We start from the raw sequence: 26118 nt of genomic DNA, 5'->3' as shown, positions 1-26118 counted from the left end.
TCTTTTTTAAAAGGAAACCCTTTTCCATACAATTTGTGTTCTTTTCTGTATGTATGTTAAGTTCAGTAAAATGTTTAACCACTGATATGTGGCAGCCTGGGATGGGAGGGGAGTTTCGGGGGAGAACGGATATGTGTATATGTGTGGCTGAGTCCCTTTGCTGTCCATGTGAAATTATCACAATATTGATAATCAGCTATACCCCAAATAAAATAAAAAGTTTTTAAAAAGTGTTTAACATTGAAAGAAAAATTAATACCCTTGAAACCCCAGATGCAACTACCATGTAGGAAATGCCCTTCAAAGCAGTATACGAGAGTTGGACAAAGCATGAAGCGGGCTTTCTATGATGTGCAGTAGAAAGGTAAGGCATATTCATACCTAAGTCTTTTCCAAACCCAGACTGCTTAAATCCACCGAAAGGAGCAGCCACATCCGTCTTGTTGTAGGTGTTAATAAAAACAGTTCCTGCTTCTAGTTTTTCACTCACATACATGGCTTTATTTATGTCTCTTGTAAAAACTCCTGAGGCCAAGCCGTATTCTGTATTATTTGCTCGCTGCAACACTCCATCGATGTCCCTATGTTTTTAGGAAGACATAAAACCTCATTAAACGTAAAAGCAAAACACTTTCATTTTATGTTCTAATATTTTTCCCCTCTGTGCTAGAAACAGGAAAACATTACTGCTAGTGTGCTTACATTTTAATAAATGAAATATTCCAGGCTTATACTAAAAGAAATGCCCAATGAGATATTACAACCCTAGTATTGTATTTTTTCACATATATCATGTGACACCCTTTAAAATCTGAGCGGAAGTCATCTTTTCAATCTTCTTCATTGATTTTCCTTCATGACTACCGCATTTGTCTTTCTCTCCCCTGAGTTCCACATATAGATACTATATATTCTCAGAGCACTCTCTCAGCCCCTCCATCTGTTCAGATTTTACATGCACAGTTCAAGGGCTCATTCCAAGCCTCACCCTGAAGCCTTCCCAGATCCCATCAGTGCCTTTGCTTAGGCAGTAGAGTGGAGTGGCCCAGGGAGAAGGCTCAGCAGCCAGACTGCCTGGGTGACCTTTGGGCAAATGACCCCATCTCCTCCAGCTTTTCTGTATTCTTGTGAAAAATGGAAATAGTAATAATAGCACCTGTCTGTTGTCATAAGGGTTAAATGAGCCACAAGTGTCTGGAACAAAGGAAATGCTCAGTGAAAGTCAGCTATAATCAGGTAGCCCATTTTCCTCCAACTCAGTCACCTTTCAACTAGACAGGAAGTTCTCTGAGGGGAGAGAGAACATTTTATTTTTCTTTATACTAGGATGTTGCAACATCAAATGTGAACTCAATAAAAGGGTATAAAAGGGTAGTAAAATCATTCCTTCAGTGGGTCTGATGACTTCCCTGCCTTTTGTCTCAGGATGTGTGCATGGCCAAGTCAGTGCAGACGTGAACCCACCCATGTCTCAGCTGGTTTCAGTTCCCATGTGCCTGCCATACTGTGAGTATATCATTTTTATGAGTGTCATCCTAATGTTTAAAAAAAAAGCATGAAATTTCTACAACATGGCCAGTAAATGCAAGCCAAGATTTCACCCGGGGATCCAGCAAGGAAGTGGGAGTCTGTTCCAAAGCTGAAGAAAAATTAGTTGAGCTGAATTCTTTGAGAGACAACAAAGGCTTGAATGTGGTGCCTCCCCTAAGGATTTTCAAAGGTAATCTTGTCTCTATCCAATTTTCAACTCTCATGAGAAATGTGGAATCTCACTTGGAGTTTGTCTAGGCTCTGCTAAAACTCTCACACTTGATGCCCTGCATTCGATCGCACTGCAGATATTCATAGATTGGACTAAGGCTTAGAGATGGCTGGATGCCATTGCCCACTGAGGACCACTGAGATCACACAGCTTCATAGCACACCTTGTCCACTTTTAGAACAATAATCATGATCGCAACTGCACCAACAGCAAATACATTTAAATCTTCAGTTCAGCTCAGTTCAGGCACTCAGTCGTGTCTGACTCTTTGTGACCCCAGGGACTGCAGCACACCAGGCTTCCCTGTCCATCACCAACAATGACCCCAAAATGTAGATACTATTAATAACTAACCCAACCTCACAAATAGATAATTTACTAATAGAGAAATTTAATACAGGAATTACGTGAGTAACCCAAGCCCACAGGGGTGGTCAGTGCAGACTCCATCCACTGCATCTCCCAACTACACCCTCTTGGGTTAACTGCCTGTCTCTTTGTCTCCCCTATTAGATGGTGACCTCCTTGAGGATAGGATCTGTGATTTATGTAGGCTCACATTCTCTAAACCTGGCTTCTAATACCTGCATGTTTAACACAAAGACTATCATATAGGGGAATTTATAATGAGGAAAAGAGGGTTAAGAGGGCATCTTTGGATCAGTATGTCAAAATGTTACTCATCACAATTTAGTGTCCCCAAAGTTCTCTTACAACCTATCAAAGACCAAGAAGCCCTTCTGAACTGGGTATTCTGTTTTTTCACCACCTTCTCATTGGTTAAAGGAAAACTAAAGCCAGACTTCTACAGAACTGTGTGCAGTATCCCAGGAGTCTATTATATTGAATATTCTGATAGGAACTCAGTTACCATAGGGACTTCTTTGATATGCTAAACACTTTGGAAAGTTTGAGGCACCCTGACAAACCAGTATGCCATTTACGGTTGATTATAAGGTGACTGTGGACTTTCTACAAAGAGTTAAGTTTCAGGTTTTGGCGGGCATGATCCCCTGAGAAAACACTCTACTCTTTGGGAAAATCAGATTTCATAGATGCTGCCTCCTCTAGAAATGTAAATACAAAAACCACTTCTGTTAAGTTTCAGTTACTGACCTTATTCCAGAGATGTTTCAAATGCCAACTGTAAAACTAGCAAATGTCATATAATGTCAGCCATTAATTTAAGCTATGGAGCAAAAATTTATTACAACTTACATTGGTTAGCATTCTCTTCTGATTATTTGTCAATTATTCTTATGGTAGAAATTGTATGTTCATTAATTTTATGCTCTGTATATAGCACAGTGGGAGGGGGAAAAAAAACTGTATCTAGTCAACCCAGTTAAATTATGCCTAGGAACATACCCATTTTGGAATTTAGAAATGACCATAATAGGCCCAAAGGATTCCTCTTTGGCAAGATACATGTGGTCTTCCACATCTGTGAAGACAGTAGGTTCCATAAAAAAGCCTATTTGAAAACCAGAAGAAAATAACATCAATTATAGTGTAATTTTCAATTAGTTGTTCTCTCATTTAATTACATTATAACTTTTTTTTCTTCCCTCTGGGTCAGTAAAACCAAGAAGACTTTCATTTTCCTATTTGGTGTTAACAATCCTAGGTTCTTATATTTTTAATGTCCTTATTACAAAACTTTCAAGCAAATGTAAAAATAGAGAAAATAGTATAATGAATAGTAAAATAAATCTTTATGCATATATTTTGCTATATTTGATTCATTTTTTTCCTTGCTGATAGAGTTTAAAGCAAATTCCAGAGATCATAGATTCGTACTAGAATACTTGGGGTATAAATTGTAATGTACATCATCATACCTATCAAAATTAATGCTAATCTCTTATTCATAGTTTGTTTTAATTTAACTTCTAATTTTTTAATTGAGATGTAATTGTCACATAACATTAATTTCAGGTGTACAACATAATGATTTGATATTTGTATCAAATGATTTCTAGAAAATATCTCTTTGTAGTTGATTTGTTTGATTCAGGGATTCAAATAAGTTGCACTTTGCATTTGGTTGTTAGATAGCTTTAATATGGAACATTTCCTCCCTTATCCCCACCCCTTAATTTTCATGCCACTGACTTGTTAAAGAGGTGAATTCCCAGGTGGCGCTAGTGGGAAAGAATCTGCTTACTAATGCAGTAGATGCAAGAGAAACAGGTTCGATCCCTGGGGTGGTAAGATTTCCCCTGGAGTAGGAAATCATAACCCACTCTGGTATTCTTGCCTGAAAAATCCCATGGGCAGAGGAGCCTGGCAGGCTACAGTCCATAGGGTCGCAAAGAGTCGGACATGACCGAAGTGTCTCAGCACACATGCATGACTTTGTTAAACAGACTGATTCAGTTGTCCAGCAGAATATCTTGGGCATTTCAGATTTGTCATTGCTTCTTTGGGATGATATTTGATTTGTTTCCCTATCCCCTGTGCTTCTTGTAAATAGAAAATCTCACGTAAAGGCATGGTTAGGTTCATGGTTAAATGTTTTTGGCAAGAATACTTCATAGGTGATGCTGTGTCACACACTGGATCCCATAGGGGACACATCACATCCAGTCCTACTGCTGGTCCTCAGTCTACCTATCACAGTAAGACAGGAGGTTTTACAATTGTCGTTTGTTCATTTTTCTCTCCTTTTGGGTATCATGACATGGAGCCATTCACATACTTATATAACAAGTACTGGCTTCAGTTCAGTTCAGTTCAGTCATTCAGTCATGTCCAACTCTTTGCGACTCCATGGACTGCAGCACGCCAGGCTTCCCTGTCCTTCACCAACTCACGGAGCTTGCCCAAACTTATGTCCATGGAGTTGGTGATGCCATCCAACCATTTCATCCTCTGTCATCCCCTTCTCCTCCCGCCTTCAATCTTTCCCAGCATCAGGGTTTTTTCTAATGAGTCAGTTCTTCATTAACAGTTACACAACAGGAATGAATCCTTCCCAGGCTAAACTGGCTAAGATTAAGCCTCACATTGCCAGGAATGGAAACTGCCAGCGCCTGACCAACACTTATCCATTACACTTGTTTACTGCACAGCTAAGGGCCTGTCGCATCATTTTATTTGATTTTCACAGCCTTGTAAAGTAGGATATGCACACTTCATCGCACTTTACAACTGGGGCTCAGCAAAACTATTGTCGAAGGTGTCACAGCTTAAAAGTGGCCATGCAGGATCTAGAAAGTATTTCTTCTGATCATAACATAAATGCCACTGTTTACTTCTGAGGCAAGATGGTGCTGTAATGAAACCTGTTACCAATGATTCCAACTTAAGAAGCCCCGCCCCCAGCATCCCTCCCCTGGAAGTGATCATACCTGGCCTTTGGACTTTTCTTCCTCCATACACCAGGGTGGCCCCCTCTTTCACCCCAGCCTCACAGTACTGCAGAAGCTTTTCCAGATGGGCCTTATGATTTTGGGGCCCATGATCCGTAGATCTGTCCAGTGGGTCACCAATTTTCATCTTTTTAATTTCTTCCACCTGTATGTCACCCAGTTCACAGAACACAATTGACTGTTAATAATAATAATGGATACCCTTAACTGAACTTCCGCTGGCTGATGGGTGTTGTACTGAGCTCTTCACAGATGCGTCTTCACTTAGTCTTCAAGGTAGCATTGGAGGTAGATATTTATTTCCATCTTACATATGAGGAAACTGAGGATCAGAGGGGCTAAGTGACTAGCCCAAGGGCACACAACCACTAAATACTGTAGAGTTTTCTTGATGTGAAAGCCCAAGCTTTCAACCACTGAGTTTTAACAGAACAAAAGCCACATGTATTATATTCAAATTATCCTGAATGTTAATCCATTAAAATAGCAAACCTGATGTTCTGGAATTTTTGTCAATACAGCATACTCTTCATGGCAAAGTAATTTCTAAAATGCCCACATTGTTGTCTTTTTCCTCTCCCTAAATGTGGCAGACTGCCCTCGTGAAAATCTCACGGTATAGCCACACCGGAGGATATACTAGAATGTTCTGATGAAAAACCATCTTTATATGGAACATTCATCACTGACACATGCTCCTTGGTTATCTTTTTTTTTTTAACTTTTTATTTTGGAGTATAGCCAGTTAACAATGTGGTGATAGTTTCAGCCAATTAACAATGTTGTGAGTTTCAGGTAGACAGCAGAGAGACTCAGTCGCACGTATACGAGTATCTGTCTGTTCTTTCCCAAACTCCCCTCACACTCAGGCTGCCACATAACATTGAGCAGAGTTCTCTGAGCTATGCAGCGGGACCTTGTTATCCATTTTAAATACAGCAGTGTGGACATGTTGATCCCAAACTCCCTGACTATCCTGTTCCCCCATCCTTCCTGTCCTGGTAAGCATAAGCTTGTTCTCCAATCTGTGAGCCTGTTTGTTTTGGAAATAGGTTCATTCTGTATCATTTCCTTTTAGATTCTGATACAAGGGAAGTCACACAATATTTCTCCTCTGTCTGACTTACTTCACTCAGAATGACAATCTCTAGGGCTCCTTAGTTATCTTAATCTGTTTCTGATTTTTTTGATGTTAAGACCAGTTCGAACAAGGAGAAACCATAACCTCACAGGGCATGAATTTTGAATTTAGGTCTGGCTAAAATCCCTCAGTAAGTGCTCAAAAAATAGCCCACTGAATAAAGAAATTAATTCTGTTCCTATGTGTGCAAAACATGTTATTGATGGACTGATAGCAACAAATCCTTGACATTTCTGGTCTCAGCATTTGAAATTTCAACAAATTGTAGTTGTGAAAGCCCAAGATGTGTCATGCTGTGCCCTGTATTTTACTAAGGCACAAAAGTGAATTTCCGGGATGCTCATGAGCCAGACATTGCCCGGCAGAGCCAGACATTGCCCGCCGTCTGCCCTTCTGTATGACTTCCTTGTTTCCTGCTCTCATGAGGAAAGATGCCTTTGCTTCTTGGGGGTGGAACTGGGGAATTGGCTTTGAAAGAAAAGAAAAGCTGGGGGCTGGTTTTTCAACTAGAATCAAATTTGTGATTACTACGACCATAATGATGATACAGTATAGTATGTTTAGAGTTCATTTTTACCACAGAATTCATCTTAATAGTTCTATAAATGCTTCTAGTCTCATATTTATGGAATCATGTCCAACATCAGGGGGTATGTAGGAATGTATCTGTCTTAGTGGAGGAAATATATATGCTGTCATTTTACTGTAAATTCAGGATTTGTAAGAATCTAGTGGTATATCTCTCATAGGCAATTTAGGGATTTATAATAACCTACAGGGGTATATACTCCATAAATATCAAGGATCTAATATACTATAAATACAGAGCAAGATAAAGGTAATAATAGCTCTTCAGTATACTTTATCAGGTTTTTTAATATAGACCTATAACTTTTTACTATGAAAAATTATAAAATTACATATGAAAGTAGGCAAATAATATAATGAAACTCCACGTACCCATCAGTCAACTTCAACAACTGCCAACCCGTGATCAATTTATTTCCTGACTTACTTCCTCCCCTTCTGCTTTATTTTGGAACAAAGTCCAGATATCATAATCTAATCTGTAAATATGTCAGTACTTCTAAAAAATAAGGATTGTGTTGTTTTTAAAAAATATACTATCATCACTAATAATCCCAGAAGTACTTTAAAAGTAAAGACAATTTCTATCCAACTCACAGAGCGAATCTGAAGATGCTTACCACCCTTGTCACAAATTCATCGTGGATGGATTCTTCCACAAACAGCCGACCAGCTGCAATACAGTTTTCTCCTTTGTTGAAAAATACTGCCCCCATGCCCTTTGGCCACAAAAGACAAAATACTGTTATTATTTGGGAAGTCAAGGTTGTCATAAAATTGCACACACTAAGAACTGTTATCGTAAAATAGCAGGCAACACAGAGAAGTCAGAGAAAAAACACAAGCCCTTGGTCTAGTTAGTGATGGTTAGAGATCCTTTGTTTTGATATTTTTAGAAATCTTATTTCTCCTTTGCCCTTTCCTATCCATGAGTACTTTACAAGAGATGTACCTATCAAGGATGACATACCGATAAAAAGATTTTGTGTTATAAGAAAAGTTAGACTACTCTATACATTTAAATGTAATATTTGTATGCTAAATTTTGCTTTTAGAATCTCTACATCAGTTTATATAAATCATGAATGTTTATAAATCTCTTCATCTGTTTGTAAAAAGCTGGCCTCCAAGTTTTAAAAACACCTTTAATTATAATGACATTATTTTTAAAATTAAGTGCCCTGAGTAATCCCAAATCTAAGCATAAAGAGAATGGTTTCTGTTTATGGTCAGATAAAACCAGACCTCATTTTAAGGCTCCTGATAAACAAGAAGCTGAAGTGTGTTTCAGAAGTAGCACCTATCTCATTGGACTTGACCTCCTCTTACCATTCGCACAGCCTTGTCAAGTTCACAGTCACTGAATATTATAAGTGGGGATTTTCCACCAAGTTCAAGGGAAACTTTCTTCAAGTTGCTCACAGCACAGCTGGAGAAAAACAAATGGAATATGAGCATTTACTCTCCCAGTTTCTTTCTCTTATTTCTTGGACACAATTACTACTTAGCATGGAAAATACAATTGAGCCTCAGAAATATTAAGAAACTTATTCAAAGACAAAACATGAATGGTAGAATGGTGATGATTGCTGGACCTGGGTGATGAGCGCATACATGGAGGTTCATTACACTATTCTGTGAGCTTTGTGACTATTAGAAATCTTCCATAACAAAAATTGCTTTTTTAAAAAATTCTGTGGTCAAATAATTAGAGATTCTCATGGATAAATACAGATTCTTTGGGTGTAAGAATTTTGATTACATAAAGGCCTGGCAAAGAATTTAACGTTTAACTAGATTACTGGCACACTGGAGGAAAATATCCATTTTTAGAAGTTATTAAAAATTCTGTTTATTACTTCCTATTTGCAAAAAAATTGTTATTTAAAGCATTTAAAAATACTTTTAAAAATTCAGAAAGAAGGAAAAAAAATCACAAAATTTCATTCCATGGCTCATTGATGACTATTTTCTTTTTTTAACCATTTTGATATACTTGTTTCTGGTCTGTTTCCAAACACAGCCTTTGCCTTAGTTAACATAGTTAGGATTACCCAATATGTACAATTTTATACCTTATTTTTCTTTCCATTTACCATTTAATAACAGTCTAGTGTTGTTAAAAATTCTCCCTGACCACACAGTATTCCATTATGTTAACAAACTTTAGCCACTGCCTTATTTTAGACCTTTAGATGGTTTGCATTTTTTTGAACTAATGTTACTGTTTTTCAGGAATGCATTTTATAAATAATCCAGATTTGTCTTTTATGTCTTTTCAGTTTTTTTAGTTTCTTTCTTTCTTTCTTTTTTTTTTTTCTCCATTTATTTTTATTAGTACTTAGGCTTCCAAAACCAATTTGGGCCACAGTTTTAGTATCAGAAATTTTTTGTGCCAGATTGTTAAAGCCATCAGAAGCCTGCAGACTTTCAATACATCTCTGGTTTTACTGACTTTGGGTTTTACACTTTGGGAAGTATTTTACTGTATTCAAACATTTCAAAACCCTCTTGTGATAAGATTTCTCTTCTACATTCGATGTGCTTTTTCTCCCTCCGAAAGCACCTTATTTAAAAAACTAAAAGCAAAGCCAAAGACCTGGTTTAACAGGCTCCTTAGCATATCAGCACACGAAAGCCAATACCTCTTCATGATCTGTTTGCCAATCAGAGTGGAACCAGTGAAACCAAGTTTGCGGATATCAGGGTGCTCCGAAAGGCGCTGTCCCGCTACGCCGCCTGTGCAGTTACAGAATAAAACACAAATTAAAACTTTATCAAGGTCTTAGGGTAAAGGTGTCTTTGAAATTCACTGAAGCAGTTTTCCAAGCTCTTGTTTAAATCTTAGTTTTACATTTTCTATAATAATAATAGCGTGACAAAAATCTAAATAATCTCCTCCATGCAATTGTCAGTACCCCAAAGATGGGTTATGTCTCGATTTTTTTTAATCTTCTAAAGTAATTTTTAAAAATTGAAATGGGACACCATAGGGTAGTTTTACGATGTTTTACAACTTCCACCCCTCCCGCCCGACTCACCTGCCACTGTATTTCAAGTTTAAGATATTAGCACATGGTATGTTTATACTGCACTGTTGGCTAAACTGTATTTAGTTTTAATATTTTGGATTGGCCAGAATGGTCATTCAGGTTTTTCCATAGGATGTCATGGAAAAGCCCAAATGAACTTTTTGACCAATCCAACAGCTATATCAGGACAAGACTCCAGTGGGAAAACTCAATTACCCTTGACTGTTCATTAGTTACAGCAAAGTGGGTTCTTGTTGGCTTACCTGAGCCTGGAATGATGTTGATTACCCCCTTCGGAAAGCCTGCTTTGACAGAGAGCTCAGCAAACTTCAAAGCAGTCAAGGGCGTGACCTGAGCAGAAGTAGACAGCAATTGCCTTCTTCAGACTCTGTCCTCTCCTGTCGATCATTACCTAGCTCTCCTTTTATGGCCACACTAGTGTTGATTTTTTTTTTTTTTTTTTACTAGAGTTGATTTTATTTTTTCTCTTACGTAATTTCTGACTTATAGCAAAGTTGCAAAAAACAGTACAAAGAATTCCTACGTATCTGTCACCCAGATTCCTCAAATGCTAATATTTTACTGTTTGCTTTATCCTCTTCCTCTCTCTGTGTGTTTTTGAGCTGTTGAAGGAGTATGATATAATCCTAACATCCACAATATATTTTACTTATTTGCTTAGTCCTAAAATATACAGAAAGTATTTTAAAAATTACTAAGCCACGTCCCTATGAAAAGCCTTACTAACTTCAATACTTATTTACAGTGTTTTTGCCTCCAGTCTGAGGCCATATAGTCCAGATGTCAGTCAAAAGTTTCTCGGGTTAGTGCTTCCTCATTGCCTTTAGCGTGATGCTGGTATTAATTTGAAATTTGGCTTAGTTGATTTTTTTTGTATTTAATGTTGGCCTCATCTATGTTGATTATATTTCTTTTCTTTATTTGTTCATTTGTTGTTTTGTAGAGTATGGGAAACATGCTTCCAAAAGTGAGGATTATACAACAGTACATTCAGAGACGTGTTGTTCTCCTGTACACCCCTTCCCCCATCCTTTCTAGGTCATCCTCCCAAGTAGTTAATCAATCTCATTAGTCTCTGGTTTATCCTTACTATGTTTCTTTTTGCTCAAACAAACACATAATATTTTCCTTTTATTTTTACCAAAAAAAGTGGTATAGTTATGGATCTCATCTTAAAGATCTATTACAGCAATGCATATCTCAGAAGCAAAATGAGAGGAATAGGTTTACACTGAAAAACCAATGCTGATTAAGTCTTAAATTAGTATTCTGTTAGCTTGGTCTCAAAAAATGGAATGGACAAAAATTGAGTTGTGAAGAGAAAAATAGTAGGGCTTTTATTTACATATTTTAACAGAGAAAGATAGGAAATAAATCAAACCTAGCTAACAGTTATTATGGGGCTGGATCACGGCACTCTCACTCTGTCTGAATGAAGGTCAGGTGATCACTGATCACAGGTAAGTGTGGTGTCCTAGGAAAGAACAGAAACTCACAAGGCCAAGGGACAGACCGTGGCTTCCTCACTTGCTCAGTATGCTTTCAGAATATTGCCATGTGTTGGAGTTTACAGGCCTGCTTGCATATTCATAGACTATATTATTGTTTTAGCTAATAAAATGGTCAAGTGACTGAAAAGGACTCTATATAGAAACTGTATAATAAATAGTAATATTAATAGGACAAATACAAGCAACAACAATAAAAAAGCGGGGTTAACATTTTTCCTCCTCCTAGTAACAGGTCCATGGCAATAAACATTACGATGTTTAAAAAAATGTCAATCTAGTTATACCTGATGAGAAATTTTTCAAATGCTCAAATATTTAAAATTGACAAAAAGATATTTCAAATAGTGGCTTTATATCTACTATAGTTAAAGAACATCCTAGCCCAAAGTGTATATTTTTATGACTTAGTATGAAATCATCATGATTAGAAAGACTTTTAAAAACCATCCTGAATCAGTAATTTCCATGGGACAGAAATTTTATGTCTTTGTCACTGATTATATCCCTGACAATTAGTGCACACTCAATCCATGTTTGTAATTTTTTAATATTCTGTGTACTCACTGGATTTTCCATTGCTTAGCACTCTCTTTGGATACCACCATCTAGTGGTTCTCAACTCTGGCTATACCTTAGAAACTAATGTGAAGAAGTTAAGTAATACCAAGGTCTGGCCTCTGACCCAGACCAATTAAATCAGAATCTCTGCCAGCGGGGCCAAGGTATTAGTATTTTTAAAAGAGAATTCGAAAATTTAGAATGTTAAATTCTAGAGAGAATTTAAAAGACGATTCTAATGTGCAGCTAGGTTTGAGCACTGCTGGGCTAAGTTATCCACTTCCTTTGTTCATTTTACTGTTTTTTTGTGTGTTTTTTTTTGCTGTTTAATGAGCGCTGCTGCTTGGGAGAAACAGCACTCATACAGGATGCTGGTGAATTACTCAGTCCTTGTGAAAGAATGAGCCAATATCTGTCACACAAAACATGGATCTATTAACTAAGTGATTCTGCTATTAGGAACATATCCTACAAAGATAGCAGCACATGTGCATGAAGCTGTATATTTTTTTAAATTAAAAAATTTTTTTAGCTGTGCTGCATGTGGGATCTTAATTCCCTGACCAGGGATCAAATCCACCCACCTTACACTGGAAGCTCAGAGTCTTAGTCACTGGACTGCCAGGGAAGTCCCATGATGCTATATTTAAAGGTTATTAATTGTAACACAGTTTATAACAGCAAAAAGGTGGGAAAATCTCAATATCCATTAATTAGGTATAGGTTAAGTAAAATACTGTCTATTTTTTACACTGGGCTTCCCTAGTGGCTCGCATGGCAAAGAAACTGCCTCCAATGAAGGAGACCAGGGTTCTGTCCCCGAGTTGGGACAATCCCCTGGAGAAGGAAATGGCAGCCCTTTCCAGTATTCTTGCCTGGAGAACTCCATGGATAGAGGAGCCTGGCAGACTATAGCCCATGGGGTCGAAAAGACTCGGACATAACTGAGTGACTAACACATTTTTTACACTGGAACTTTTTTTTTAAAAAAGTTTTTTCCCTTTTTGGTAAGTATGTGTAGAGTGCTTCTATTTTACTTCATTTTATTTTTATATTGTGCTAAGAACACTTAACATGACATCTACCCTCTTAACAATTTGTTTAGTGTACAGTACAACATTATGGTTGTTCAACCGCTAAGTCATGTCTGACTCTTTGTGACCCCATGGTCTTCCCAGCATGCCAGCTTTCTCTGTTCTCCACTATTTCCTGGAGTTTGTGCAAATTCATGTCCAATAATATGATGTATAGCAGACCTCTAGAACTGACTCATCTTACATAACTGAAATTTTATGCCTCTTGATTAGCAATTTCCCATTTCCCCTTCTCCTCCTGTGTGGTTTTCAGTTGGTTAAAAAATATTCTTTAAAAAATTACCTAATCATTTATTTAATTTAAAAAATATGCTTGTATACTCAGAGAATATATCTGGAATATGTCAGAAACTAATAAATAACAAAAACATTGGTTGCCTCAGGGAGGTAAATTTGTTAGCCAGGAGAATAAGAGGGAGACTTTTCATCATCTATCTCTTTGTATTTTTTTAATTAAAAAATTTTGAATGTATATCTTTTTTTTTTTAATGAGGAAGACAAGATGGCTGTGGTCACATGACTATGTAGTTGTTCCGAATGAAAAAAAAAATTTTAATCCTAAAAGAAGAAATAAAAAAATAATTAATAGGTAACAAACTGTAGACTCTTGTTGAATAGAGACCACGTTTTCCCCACCAACTTGGGTACCTCAGAATGTCTACTCCTGGGCACTGTCTGGAGGAAATGATTAGCCAGGTGTTAAGTTGGCTACCACATTTTTTTTTTCTTGAAAAGCTACTCTGGCATTAAAAAGATGTTTTTGAGAACTCTATCATTAAAAGATGTTTTTGAGAATTCTATCATTTGAATTATTTTTAAACTAACTTCCTGTTTTCCACATATACATATATTTTTCATACAGCTACAATTATATACACATCTTCCCACATCTTCCATAACTTTACAATATTTTTGATAATTAAAATTTGAATGCCTGCATAAAACTTCTTCTTTTGATATTTCATAACTACTCTAAGTAACTCCCTCAGTTCGGGGCATGTGGCATTTTGCAAGCACTGAACTGGTTTGTAGAAATTCAGGGGATTTAATTGACGTACACTATGCCTGCTTCCGTTGTCATGGATGTTCTAAAGTTTGTTAGCTATTAAAAATGAATATTTACTAATATGAAAAGATGCCCAGGATATATGAAAAGATGGTGTAATATATGATCCCATTTTTTTCAAGAAATAATATTTGTCGACGTATGTCTTTGGGGGGGGGGGGGTAGATGCCGCACCTGGCCTCGCATGTCTCACCTGAGCCGGCTTGAGCACTAAGGTGTTGCCTGCTGCCAGACACGCAGCACTCTTCCATGCCAGCATCATCAGCGGGTAATTCCAGGGGATTATAATGGCACAGACTCTGCAAGGGGAGAAAGAGACAACCTCAGTCCCCTCGAACTAACTTAACACACGTCACTCAGAGGCACTGTCCTTGTCTTACCCAAGTGGCTCCTTCTTGGTAAAGGTCAGATTGCGATTTGGACGGGCCTGGTTGATGGGAATTGTAGAGCCCTAAAGAATAAAAAAAGGTTGACACTACTTTACTAATTTCATTTTTTTTTTCTTTGCCATGCAGTGTGTGGGATCTCAGTTCCCCGACCAGGGATCAAACTTGCACCCACTGCACTGGAAGCATGGAGTCTTAACCACTAGACTGCCAGGGAAGTTCCTATTTTATTAATTTAAATGAGTAAATTTAATCTCAGTGAATCCATTTTCTGTCTGCCTCTCTTACTTTCTCTTCAGTTCAGCCGCTCAGTCGTGTCCGATTCTTTGCAACCCCATGAATCGCAGCACACTAGGCCTCCCTGTCCATCACCAACTCCCAGAATTTACTCAAACTCGTGCCCATCGAGTCGGTGATGCCATCCAGCCATCTCACCCTCTGTTGTCCCCTTCTCCTCCTGCCCCCAATCCCTCCCAGCATCAGGGTCTTTTCCAATGAGTCAACTCTTCGCATGAGGTGGCCAAAGTACTGGAGTTTCAGCTTCAGCATCAGTCCTTCCAATGAATACCCAGGACTGATCTCCTTTAGGAAGGACTGGTTGGATCTTGCAGTCCAAGGGACTCTCAAGAGTCTTCTCCAACACCACAGTTCAAAAGCATCAATTTTTTGGCGCTCAGCTTTCTTCACAGTCCAACTCTCACATCCATACATGACCACTGGAAAAACCATAGCCTTGACTAGACGGACCTTTGTTGGCAAAGTAATGTCTCTGCTTTTTATTATGCTGTCTAGGTTGGTCATAACTTTCCTTCTAAGGAGTAAGCGTCTTTTAATTTCATGGCTGCAATCACCATCTGCAGTGATTTTGGAGCCCAAAAAAATGAAGTCTGACACTGTTTCCACTGTCTCCCCATCTACTTCCCATGAGATGATGGGACCAGATGCCATGATCTTAGTTTTCTGAATGTTGAGCTTTAAGCCAGCTTTTTCACTCTCCTCTTTCACTTTCATCAAGAGGCTTTTTAGTTCCTCTTCACTCTCTGCCATAAGGGTGGTGTTATCTGCATATCTGAGGTTATTGATATTTCTCCCAGCAATCTTGATTCCAGCTTGTGCTTCTTCCAGCCCAGCATTTCTCATGATGTACTCTGCATATAAGTTAAATAAGCAGGGTGACAATATACAGCCTTGACGTACTCCTTTTTCTATTTGGAACCAGTCTGTTGTTCCATGTCCAGTTCTGACTGTTGCTTCCTGACCTGCATATAGGTTTCTCAAGAGGCAGGTCAGGCGGTCTGGTATTCCCATCTCTTTCAGAATTTTCCACAGTTTATTGTGATCCACACAGTCGAAGGCTTTGGCGTAGTCAATAAAGCAGAAATAGATGTTTTTCTGGAACTCTCTTGCTTTTTCGATGATCCAGCGGATATTGGCAATTTGATCTCTGGTTCCTCTGCCTTTTCTAAATCCAGCTTGAACATCTGGAAGTTAACGGTTCACGTATTGCTGAAGCCTGGCTTGGAGAATTTTGAGCATTACTTTACTAGCGTGTGAGATGAGTGCAATTGTGTGGTAGTTTGAGCATTCTTTGGGATTGCCTTTCTTAGGGATTGGAATGAAAGCTGACCTTTTCCAGTCTAGCTGATATTAAAAAAAGCAGTATTCACATGGAACTCTACTCAATGTTAAGTGTCAGCATGGATGGGAGGGGAATTTGGGGGAGAATGGATACATGTATATGGTTGAGTCCCTTTGGTATTCATCTGAAACTTCCACAACATTGGTAATCAGCTATATCTCAATAAAAAATAAACAGTTTGGAAAAAAAAAAAAGCAGTGTTCAATTCATAAGAAACATAGCCACACCTAAAAAGAAACTACTATGTCTTTCTCAAAAGAACACAGGGGAAGAAAAACACATAATTCTAATTTGATCATCTCCATTCCCAATATCTGGGCATGGCAGAGAATGTTAATTGCCTGCCCAATATCTATTCTCCCCTCTGTTCTTAGTAACAGAAATCTTTGATCAATAATGGGGATGGCAATGTGCCAGGTAAAGTACTATGTTCCCCAGTTTCCATAGCAAATAGTGACAATTAATGGAAGATGTAAGTATGATGTACTGGAAGGGGAACACTCTTCAAAGTAGGCTGACTCAGCTCAAACAAGTGCTATTTTACCCATTCCCTCACTCTCATTTCTTCCTTCTTCCTGTTCAGAATGTTGCTAAAAAGGCTGGTGCTGCAGTGGCCATCATGACGCCAAGAGGCAGCCGTGAAGGTAGCAATCATATGGTACTAAGGATTGCCTGGCAAAGAGAGAGAAGGAATCTTCCTCTCTTAGACTAGACTTGATTGCCTGCTTCTGGACTCCTTGAAAGTGAGATAAAAATAGACTCCTTGGTTGGGTTTTTTATTATTTGCAGCTAAATTTGATCCCAACTGATTTTTGGCAGTAGTCTTTAACTGAAACTATCCATCTGTTTTCCCACATAAAATATTATTGCTGTTACTAATACAAGTGTATAATCTCTCATCTGTAACCCTAGGGTCAGGTGTGTTTTGGGATTCAGAATTTGACTTTAGAAACATAATATAAGCATAAACAATACCTTATGTAATGTTATAATATCTATAACCTCCATTAATGCCTGGGGTAACCTCCCATAATCAAGCATATTAATATTTATTCAGGGTTTTCCTGGTAGCTCAGCTGGTAAAGAATCCACCTGCAATACAGGAGACCCTGGTTTGATTCCTTGGTTAGAAAGATCCCCTGGAGAAGGGATAGACTACCCACTCTAGTCGTCTTGGGCTTTCCTGGTGATTCAGATGGTAAAGAATCCACCTGCAATGCAGGAGACCTAAGTTCGATCCCTGGGTTGGGAAGATCTCCTGGAGAAGGGAAAGGCAACCCACTGAATACTTATTCAGTGAACTATGAGTATTCACTCCAAGTGAGATGAATAAAACTTACAGACTTATGTTGGTTCAGGTAAGAGTGTGGCACCAAATGAGTTTGAATCAATAAAACAAATGAATTTTCAGGTCTCAGAACTATTTGGATTTCCTAATTGAGAATAAAGGATGGACTTAAACTGCTCTTACTAAATACTTATACATGTATGACTTTGTGGCTGAACAATAATAAAAACTACACTTATGTGCAAGACCTACTAGAGTACAGACTTTAATTCTGTATATATAAACACTTGTAGTATATAAACACTCATTTCTAATTCTTATAACGTAATTTGCAAGGTATGATTATCATGACCATTTTACAGATGAGCAAAGTAAGGCTGAGAGAGGTAAATAACAACAACTGGTAGTGAGTGGCAAAGATGAGGCCTGGGACCAGGTCATCTCTCTGATTCTATAAAAATGGTGGTACCGCAATGTGACCAGAAAAAAGTTTCCCAGGATCCTTAGCAGACAGAGAACAGCCAATGGGAGATAAAAGCACAGAGTGTAGGGAGGATGGGAATGCTTTTTAAAGTCCTTTTACCTTTCTCCCTCTTCCCCACTTAACTCCTGGCTTCTGGGAATGTGGCTGTGGTGGCTGGTGCTTCAGTGCTTACCATGAGACTCAAAGTGGCATGCATTCTGCTGTTTGCTGCAAGCCCTATTTCCCTTCTCTATCTCAATACCAAAGCCAAGTGTAGTTGCCATTTATCATCACACATGTGCTATTTATTTTCTTGTAAAAAGAGGGAAAGTGACATTTTTATCAAATTTATGTTTTTAAGCAATTTTTCTTATAACCAGTCTGCATAGCCCAACTATGTTAGCTCTCTGACCTCCACAGGTATTTGAGTCTTCAATTCCTCCATAATATCAGGCTTCTCTCTATATGCCAACAAGACTATTAGATGCTCTCAAGAGATATTATAGTACAAAACAAAGAACAACATTAGATTTTAAGATCAGAAAATCTTGAGTTCAAATCCTAGCTCTACTTACTATGTGACCATAGGTAAGTCTTGCATTGTCCTCAAGCCTCAGTTTCTTCACCTGTAATAAGAGGTAACAACTCTCCACCTACCTCAGATAACTGTTATGAGGATCAGATGAGAAAACCTACGCAAGTGGTGACTCTGACAAAGGGTCTTTACAAACTAATAAACATTCGTCCATTTTCCTCTGGGAATAATCTCCATGGAAACAAACAACATTTTGCACTTACCTGAATTTTGTCACACCAGCCAGCAAAATATCTGAATGTTTGCACAGACATTCCAATATGAGTCTTCAGAGCCAAGGTGTAGACAGCCCCTGAATCAAGGGCTTCGATGGTTGCCAGTTCTTCTTGTTTTTCTTCCATTAGGTCTGCAAGTCTGTTGGCCAGTGAAAGAAATCCATTCAGCAAATATTGAGTCTCTACTGTGTAAAGGGCACCCTCCTAAGGGCTGAGAATTCAGAGGTGAACACAAATGGACCAGGTCTCTGTCCTCATAGAGAACATGGTCTCATAGGGAAGACAGGTATTAAACAGATAATTGCATGAATAATTAGTTTTAAGAGTTATAATGAAGAGGCAGAGGGTGTTGGAAGTCTATATCATTCGCATCATAGACACATAAGAAGGAAAAGAGTGGTCGAGTCACAGTCAGCCAAGGAGATCAATGACAGAACACAGTGGGAACATGGATAGTTCATGAATACACTGGGAGATGTTAGAGGGCGACCCACACCCCTGGAGAACCCATGAACACTGGAGGATTTCTGGTTGGTGTAGAAATATTTCCAACACTGGCTGAAAAGGACAAGACAGAAATACATGGGATGAACTATAAACATCACAGCAGGCTTCTGTTTGGGGTCTAGTTTCTGTGGAAAGGTGACTAGAAACTGATGACTATGAAATAGTCAAAGTTCATCTTTTGTGTTCACCTCTTCCATTTGTTTTCCTCTCTTCCATTTGTTTTCCTTCCTTCCTTCTTTTCATGGTGCTGATCCGTTTCTTTCGGACCATTCCAGGTCAGGCTTGAAATCTTCCTCCCTAATATTTCTTCCAGATCCTGCTCTATGAGATCTTCTGAGCAAGGTCAGCTATTTGTCATTTAGTAAGCAGAAAACCGAATCTGGGATTGAATCTAATTACTCTTAGCATACTCAGCTACCAATTTATAACACCCTTTCCAGGCCTTAGTGTTTTTCCTCCTTGTTTCTACTCCTCACACATCAAGTAGATTTAAAATTTCTCTTTGGAAACAGCAGGGTGCTGGATGTTCTCCATGCGCTGCTCCTAACCCAGTCTCTGCTCAGCTCTGTGACCCCTGGAGGATGGCCTTTATAGATTACATTGCAGGTTTCCGGGCTCTCTCACTGGACTTAGCTAATGACAGGCCAGTGGGAAGCAGCCCCAGGAGACTGGCAAACTGGAGGGAAAAGTGGTCTGGGGTTGGCTGACTGGTGGGCTGTGGCTCGGCAGCTGCTCTGTCCTTCCACCGATCCCACGGCAATGTGGTCTCCTCCTGCAGCCACAGACTTGCCAGATTCTAGTAACAGCTCCTTCCTCTGTCCCTTTAGGCCTTGCAGTAAGAGCAGTTTCCCTGTTCTACCCCCCAGCCTGGGTGCTTCATTATCCTTTGCTGGATTCCCTTGACCTCGCTTACATCTTTACAAATAAGTAGTCCTTTTTACTAAACTTCTCACACAGAGGCATTGACTGACACAAGCAAAAACACAAAAATCAGGAATTCCCATATATGGGAGTTTATATGATGGAAGTAACAAAAGACATGCTATCTAATAGGTGCATAATAGAAAGTCTTGGGAAAAAATTTTTAAATCTTGGCAATGTTAGTCAGTATCCAAAGGCCACAGACTTGTGCTCTTTTTTTTTTAATATTTGGCTGCACCAGGTCTTAGCTGCAGCATGCGGGATCTTTAGTTGCAGCATGTGGGATCTAGTTCCTTGACCAGGGATCAAACCTGGGCCCTCTGCATTGGGAGTGTGGAATCTTAGCCATTGGACCACAGGGAAGTCCTCAAACTTGTACTCTTAAAAAAATCATACCGATACATCAGTCTTCCTCTGTCTCGTGCATTCATTCTGCCCCATTCACCGTTTTCAAAAGCATCTTTCGCTGCGGCTACTGCTTTATCAACATCCACCAAAGAGGCATAGGATACTTTGCATATCGTCTATTTCAAGGTAAGAAAACATAGGTTATAGACTATTTATATAGAGAGATATACAGCTTTTTCTTGGGATTAATATTATGCCATAAAACTCAAAGAATTTTTATGATGGGAAATCAATACTTCCGGTAAACTTCTGGTAATATCATAAAGAAAAAGAAACCATTTCAACACAGAAATTATGAGCCTAAAATTCAGTACTTCTCATTCACACTACACTATGAGAAGACACATGTAGGAAACTGTAACTATTTCTTCTCCTGCCTTAGGAAAGCTGAATTTCTCACCATGAGCTTGCAAATTCTGAGCTTTTTCTCACATATACAGCTCCATGTGGAACTGTACCTCTGGTGTATATAGGTATAGTGACCCATCTAAATTCATCATAAATATTCATTCTTAAAAGTAAGTTACAGTAGATAACAGCAGCCAGAACCAGAGCTGAATAGTGAATACATGAAGTACATTTATATTGATTGCTCAGACAGAGTAACAGAATAATAGAGAGACAGAGGAATAGACTAAGTAATTCTTAAGACTGTTTTGTAACGGTGTATAAATGAAAAAAACCCAAGATCAGTGGTTATTGCACACACTAAGTCACTACTCACAGATCCATCTGTTGGGTTGATAGTATCGTAAGTCTTTCCATCTTCAGCATCTGTGAACTGTCCATTTATGAAACACTGATATGGCATTTTTACTGTCATGTCATTGATTTCCTTTGAAACCTAAGAGAGAGAATTACATTAATAAAGTCAACAGATTTCTGTACTTATGCAAAAAAGAAGCTTATTCACTAATGCAGAGAGAGAAGTTGTCAGTGGGACTCTAGCGCTTACTGTCCAGAAGAGACAAGTAGATGTAATAGTTAGGCTTCGTGATGCTTAGAGTGGCCATTGAGATAGGAGGTCTGCTTTTGTGACGACCAAAGTGGTCTGAGCCGGGCATTATAAAGATCTGTCTTTTCCTCGTTGAGATGAAAGAGGACTCTGAAGATCTCCAGATAATGGAAACACCGCCGTCTAGTGGCAGCACTTGTGAAGTGACGTCATTGCTGTCAACGCAAATTTTTGAAATTGCCCATCAACACGTTTCCTTTTATGCTGGTGCCATTTAAAATTTTCTCTCCAGTGTCCTTCCCCATTTGCATTCTCCCCCTCTCACATATGTGCTGCTTAAATTTTAGTCTGTACTATTAGCTGGCAAGTGAATTTATATTCGTCCATTAACCTCTATAAATCTCGGTTTGTTTCAACAATAAAATGATAATATACCTGCCTCATACAGTCATTAAGAGACATAACGAAAATAATATATGTGAAAGAGCACTACCGGCATAAAATCCCACTTCAATGAAAGGTTTTAAAGAGAAAATTTAATGATTTAAGAAATTATTTTATGTAGAGAAATTGAGGATGTTTAGAAAAGAAACAAAAAATAGCAAAAGCGTAGTTTGCTGCTCATCATCACTAATTATTAGAGAAATGTAAATCAAAACTACAATGAGGTACCACCTCACACTGGTCAGCATGGCCATCATTAAAATGTCTACAAATAACAAATGTTGGAGAGGGTGTTGGGAAAAGGGAACCCTCCTACATTGTTGGTGGGAATGTAAATTGGGGCACCCACTACAGAAAATGGTATGGAGGCTCCTTAAAAAACTAAAAGTAGTATCATATCATCCAGTAATCCTAGTCCTAGGCATATATCCAGACAAAACTCTAATTGTGAAAAGATACATACACTCTAATGTTCATAGCAGCACAATTTACAATAACCAAGACAAGGAAACAGCCTAAATGTCTACCAACATATGAATGAAGACATGAGATACACATATGTATATAATATTTTACTATATTATATATATATATATATATATATAAAACACAATGGAATACTACTTGGCCACAAAAAAGCAATGAGCAATAACCGAAATTTTGAAAGTCATTAGAGGGGCTCAACAGGAGATTCAAGCAGGCAGAAGAAAGAAATAAAAAACCAAGCAATGGGTCAATAGAGACATCAAGTCTGAAAACAGGAAAGAAAAATAATTTTAAAAATGAATAGAGCCTTAGAAGCCTGCAGGACACTATCAAATGTACTAACGTGTGCATAAAGAGTCCCAGAATGAGGGGAGAGGGATGAAGGGGTAGAAAGAATATTTGAAGAAATAATGGCAGAAAATATCCCAAATTTTATTTTAAAAAATTAATCTGCACATCCAAGAAGCTCAATAAACTCCAAGTAGGCAAATCTCAAAGAGATCCATCCTAAACACATCAAAATAAAATGGTCAAAAGACAAAGACTAAAAGGGAATCTTGAAAGCAGCAAGGGAGAAGAAGCAACTCATCACATGAAAGTGATCCTCAATAAAATTAACAGATCACTTATCCTCAGAAACTACAGAGGCCAGAAAGCAATAAGATTATATATTAAAAGTGCTAAAAGAAAGACAATGTCAACCAAAAATCCCACATACAGCAAGAATATCCTTCAAGAACAAAGGAGAAATTAAGTCATTCTCAAATGAACAAAAACTAAGATACTTCATTGCCAGCACATTGCCTTTCGAAAATGACTAAAAGGTGTCCTGACAGAAACGAAAGGACACAAGATATTGACTTAAATCTGCCTGAAAAAATGAAGATCACTGACAAAGGTAAATACAAGTCAGCATAAATGTAATTTTTATTTTAAACTCCTTTCTTCTCCTATCTGATTTAAAAGAAAACTGCATAAAGTGATAATTATAAGACTATGTTGATGGGCTTATACTGTATAAAGATGTATTTGTGTGACAGTAATAGCACAGGTAAGGGAGTAGGGAGCAGAGCTACACTGTAGCAAATTTTTTCTACACTATTGGTATTAAACTGGTATTAATCTGGGCTAGAATGTTTTAAGAAAAATGTCTCTTGGAATCCTCAGCCACTAAGGAAATAACTAAAAGCATATAGCAAAAGAAACAATAAGAGATTAAAATGGCATGCTAGACAATATCCATTTAACAAAAAAGAGAGCAATACAGAGGAAGAGAGGAGAGAAAAAGGCATAAATCAAGACTCATAGAAGCAAAAGTGGCCAAAGGACAAACAGATTGATCAAACTTAATCACATTTTAAAACGTGTGTGTGTTAAAGGATACTATCAAAAAACTGAAAAGAAAACCCACAGAATAGGAGAAAATACTTACAAATAATGTATCTGATTAGGGTCTACTATTTAAAATATACTAAGGTCATTTACAACTAAAAAATTAAAAAGAAAAATATCCCAATTAAAAAAGCAGGTGAAGGGTGTGAGGGACTTCCCTGGTGGTCCAGTGGTTAGGACGAGGTATTCTCACTGCCAGGGGCTCGGGTTCCCACAAGCCACCTAGTACAGCCAAAACACAAAGGAGTTGAACAGATATTTCTCCAAAGAATATATACAAATGGCCAATGAGCACATGAAAAGATGTGTATCACTAGTCATTCAGTTCAGTTCAGTTCAGTCGCTCGGTCGTGTCTGACCAGTCATTAGGAAAATGTAAATCAAAACCACAATGAGATACTACTTCACACCCACTAGGACAGCTGAAATAGAAAAAAACAGACAACAGCATATGCTGGCGAGGACATGAAGAAATTAGAAGCTTCCTACATCGCTAGTGGCAGTGTAACATGATGTAGTCGCTTTGGAAAGCACATTGGTAGTTCCTCAAAAAGTTAAACACAAGAGCTCCCGTACGACTCACCAATTCCACTTCTAGATATTTACCCAAGAGAATTGAGAACATATGTTCACACAAAAACTTATATTGGGTTGGCCAAAAAGTCCATTCAGGTTTTTCTGTTGCATCTTACCAAAAACACAAATGAACTTTTTGGCCAGCCCTACGTGAATTTTCATAGCAGCGTAATTTTAATAGCCAAAAAGCAGAAACAACTCAAATGTACACCAACCAAGGAAAGGATAAATAAAACAGTTATCCACATGATGGACTATTGCTTGGCCAGGAAAAGGAATAAAGTGATAATCTACTCTAGAATATCGATGAACCTTGAACACATTATGCTGAGTGAAGGAAACCAGCTGCAAAAGGCCACTTATTGCCTAATTCCACGTGTACGAAATGTCTCAAATAGGCAAATCCAAAGAAACAGAAAGTAAATTGGTGGTTTCCTGGTGCCAGGGCACAGGAGAAGAGAGAAGAGAATGAATGCCAGAGAATATGGAGTTTCTTTGGGGAAGGTAAAAAAAAGTGTTCCATAATCAGATCATGATCATGGTTGTACAACTCAGTGAATATACTAAAAAACAATGAATTGTACATTTTTTAAAAGGTGAAATGTATGGTATCCAAATTATAATCTCAATAAAACTGTCATTTAAAAAAAAGTTGTTAAAGCAAATGGGTGAAAGGCACAGCATTCTTCTATAGCATGAAGGTCTTAACCATGTAGATTTTCAACATCATGGACAGGCTTACATAATCCACCACGAGCTCTGCTTCCTGATCCTCTCCTCTGAGTTTCCTCACGACTTTTTGGATGAAGTCTTCAAATTTGGTGGCCATGTAAACATCCTCATTCTGTAACTGAAGCCCTCCACACTTCTGTCTTATCTCTTCAACCAGTCTGAAACGAAGAACCAGCTCACGTTACTTACATTTTTTAAAAGAGTTTAGAGGACTGTATGATTACATTTAGGTTGCTTTGAAGTAGGATGTATGTCACATACTTATTTATAGTCCATGAGATCATCTATATCAGTGAGAAAAATTAATAAGATGGGGAGAAAAAAATGTTAAAGCTTTCTCAAAAGACAGTGGCAATTTTTTTTAATACAAGAAACTGAAGCAAAGATATTTTAATTACTTGCAAGAGAAGAGCTGGACACAACTGAGCGATTTAGCACAGCACACAGGCAGGTGATAAAGGGCACAGAACATCAGCTTCTATCCTTTCAGAAGTACTCAAGGAATAAGAAATAAAGAAAAGTTCTGAACTGTGATAGTTATGAGAGACCAAAGTCACATCATAGACTATTTTCTCTGGATCCGGTGTAAGAATAAAACAAACATTTGTTTGTAAGACATGGCTAAGTGAAAGTGTTAGTTGCTCAGCTGTGTTCAATTCTTTGGGACCCCATGGACTGTAGCCTGCCAGGCTCCTCCGTCCATGGAATTCCCCAGGCAAGAATACTGGAGTGGGTAGCCATTCCCTTCTTCAGGGGATCTTCCCAACCCAGGGATCGAACCCTCTTCTCCTACACTGCAGGCAGATTCTTTACCCTCTGAGCCAGCAGGGAAGCCCACAGGGCTAAGGTGGGTACTAAACAGAACCTTCCCAAGTGGTGCAGTTAGTAAAGAAGCTGCCTGCCAATGCAGGAGATGCAGGAGACGTGGGTCCGTCCCCGGGTCAGGAAGATCCCCTGGAGTACA

The 26118-nt window shown here is 38.3% G+C and overlaps 2 protein-coding genes across 3 annotated transcripts in view; one reads left to right on the top strand and one right to left on the bottom strand.

Moving 5' to 3' along the window:
• Nucleotides 1-14800, top strand: part of NOPCHAP1 (NOP protein chaperone 1) — a 33543-nt gene extending 18743 nt beyond the window's left edge. Inside the window, exons 5-6 of one of the 2 annotated variants that reach the window (XM_061125461.1) lie at nucleotides 1426-1506; nucleotides 14663-14800. In XM_061125461.1, coding sequence (XP_060981444.1) covers nucleotides 1426-1506; nucleotides 14663-14739 — 158 coding nt within the window. In that variant the 3' untranslated portion in view covers nucleotides 14740-14800. Of the gene's footprint in view, nucleotides 1-1425; nucleotides 1507-7464; nucleotides 7595-14662 lie in introns of those variants that run through there. The other variant, XM_061125463.1, reaches the window with a different exon arrangement.
• ALDH1L2 (aldehyde dehydrogenase 1 family member L2) overlaps nucleotides 1-26118 on the bottom strand; it is a 57320-nt gene that overhangs the window by 4406 nt on the left and 26796 nt on the right. Inside the window, exons 10-22 of the mRNA XM_061125459.1 lie at nucleotides 25165-25312; nucleotides 21294-21413; nucleotides 20558-20685; nucleotides 18722-18872; nucleotides 14528-14598; nucleotides 14341-14446; nucleotides 10161-10248; nucleotides 9511-9604; nucleotides 8195-8294; nucleotides 7486-7584; nucleotides 5116-5281; nucleotides 3131-3236; nucleotides 382-581 (exon numbers count right to left, since the gene is read on the bottom strand). Of these exons, the coding sequence (XP_060981442.1) occupies nucleotides 382-581; nucleotides 3131-3236; nucleotides 5116-5281; nucleotides 7486-7584; nucleotides 8195-8294; nucleotides 9511-9604; nucleotides 10161-10248; nucleotides 14341-14446; nucleotides 14528-14598; nucleotides 18722-18872; nucleotides 20558-20685; nucleotides 21294-21413; nucleotides 25165-25312 (1577 nt within the window). The remainder of the gene's footprint in view (nucleotides 1-381; nucleotides 582-3130; nucleotides 3237-5115; nucleotides 5282-7485; nucleotides 7585-8194; nucleotides 8295-9510; nucleotides 9605-10160; nucleotides 10249-14340; nucleotides 14447-14527; nucleotides 14599-18721; nucleotides 18873-20557; nucleotides 20686-21293; nucleotides 21414-25164; nucleotides 25313-26118) is intronic.

The sequence above is a fragment of the Dama dama genome, chromosome 22 (assembly GCF_033118175.1).
Source record: "Dama dama isolate Ldn47 chromosome 22, ASM3311817v1, whole genome shotgun sequence".
NCBI classification, from domain to species: domain Eukaryota; kingdom Metazoa; phylum Chordata; class Mammalia; order Artiodactyla; family Cervidae; genus Dama; species Dama dama.
This window is presented reverse-complemented; position numbering and strand designations above follow the sequence as displayed.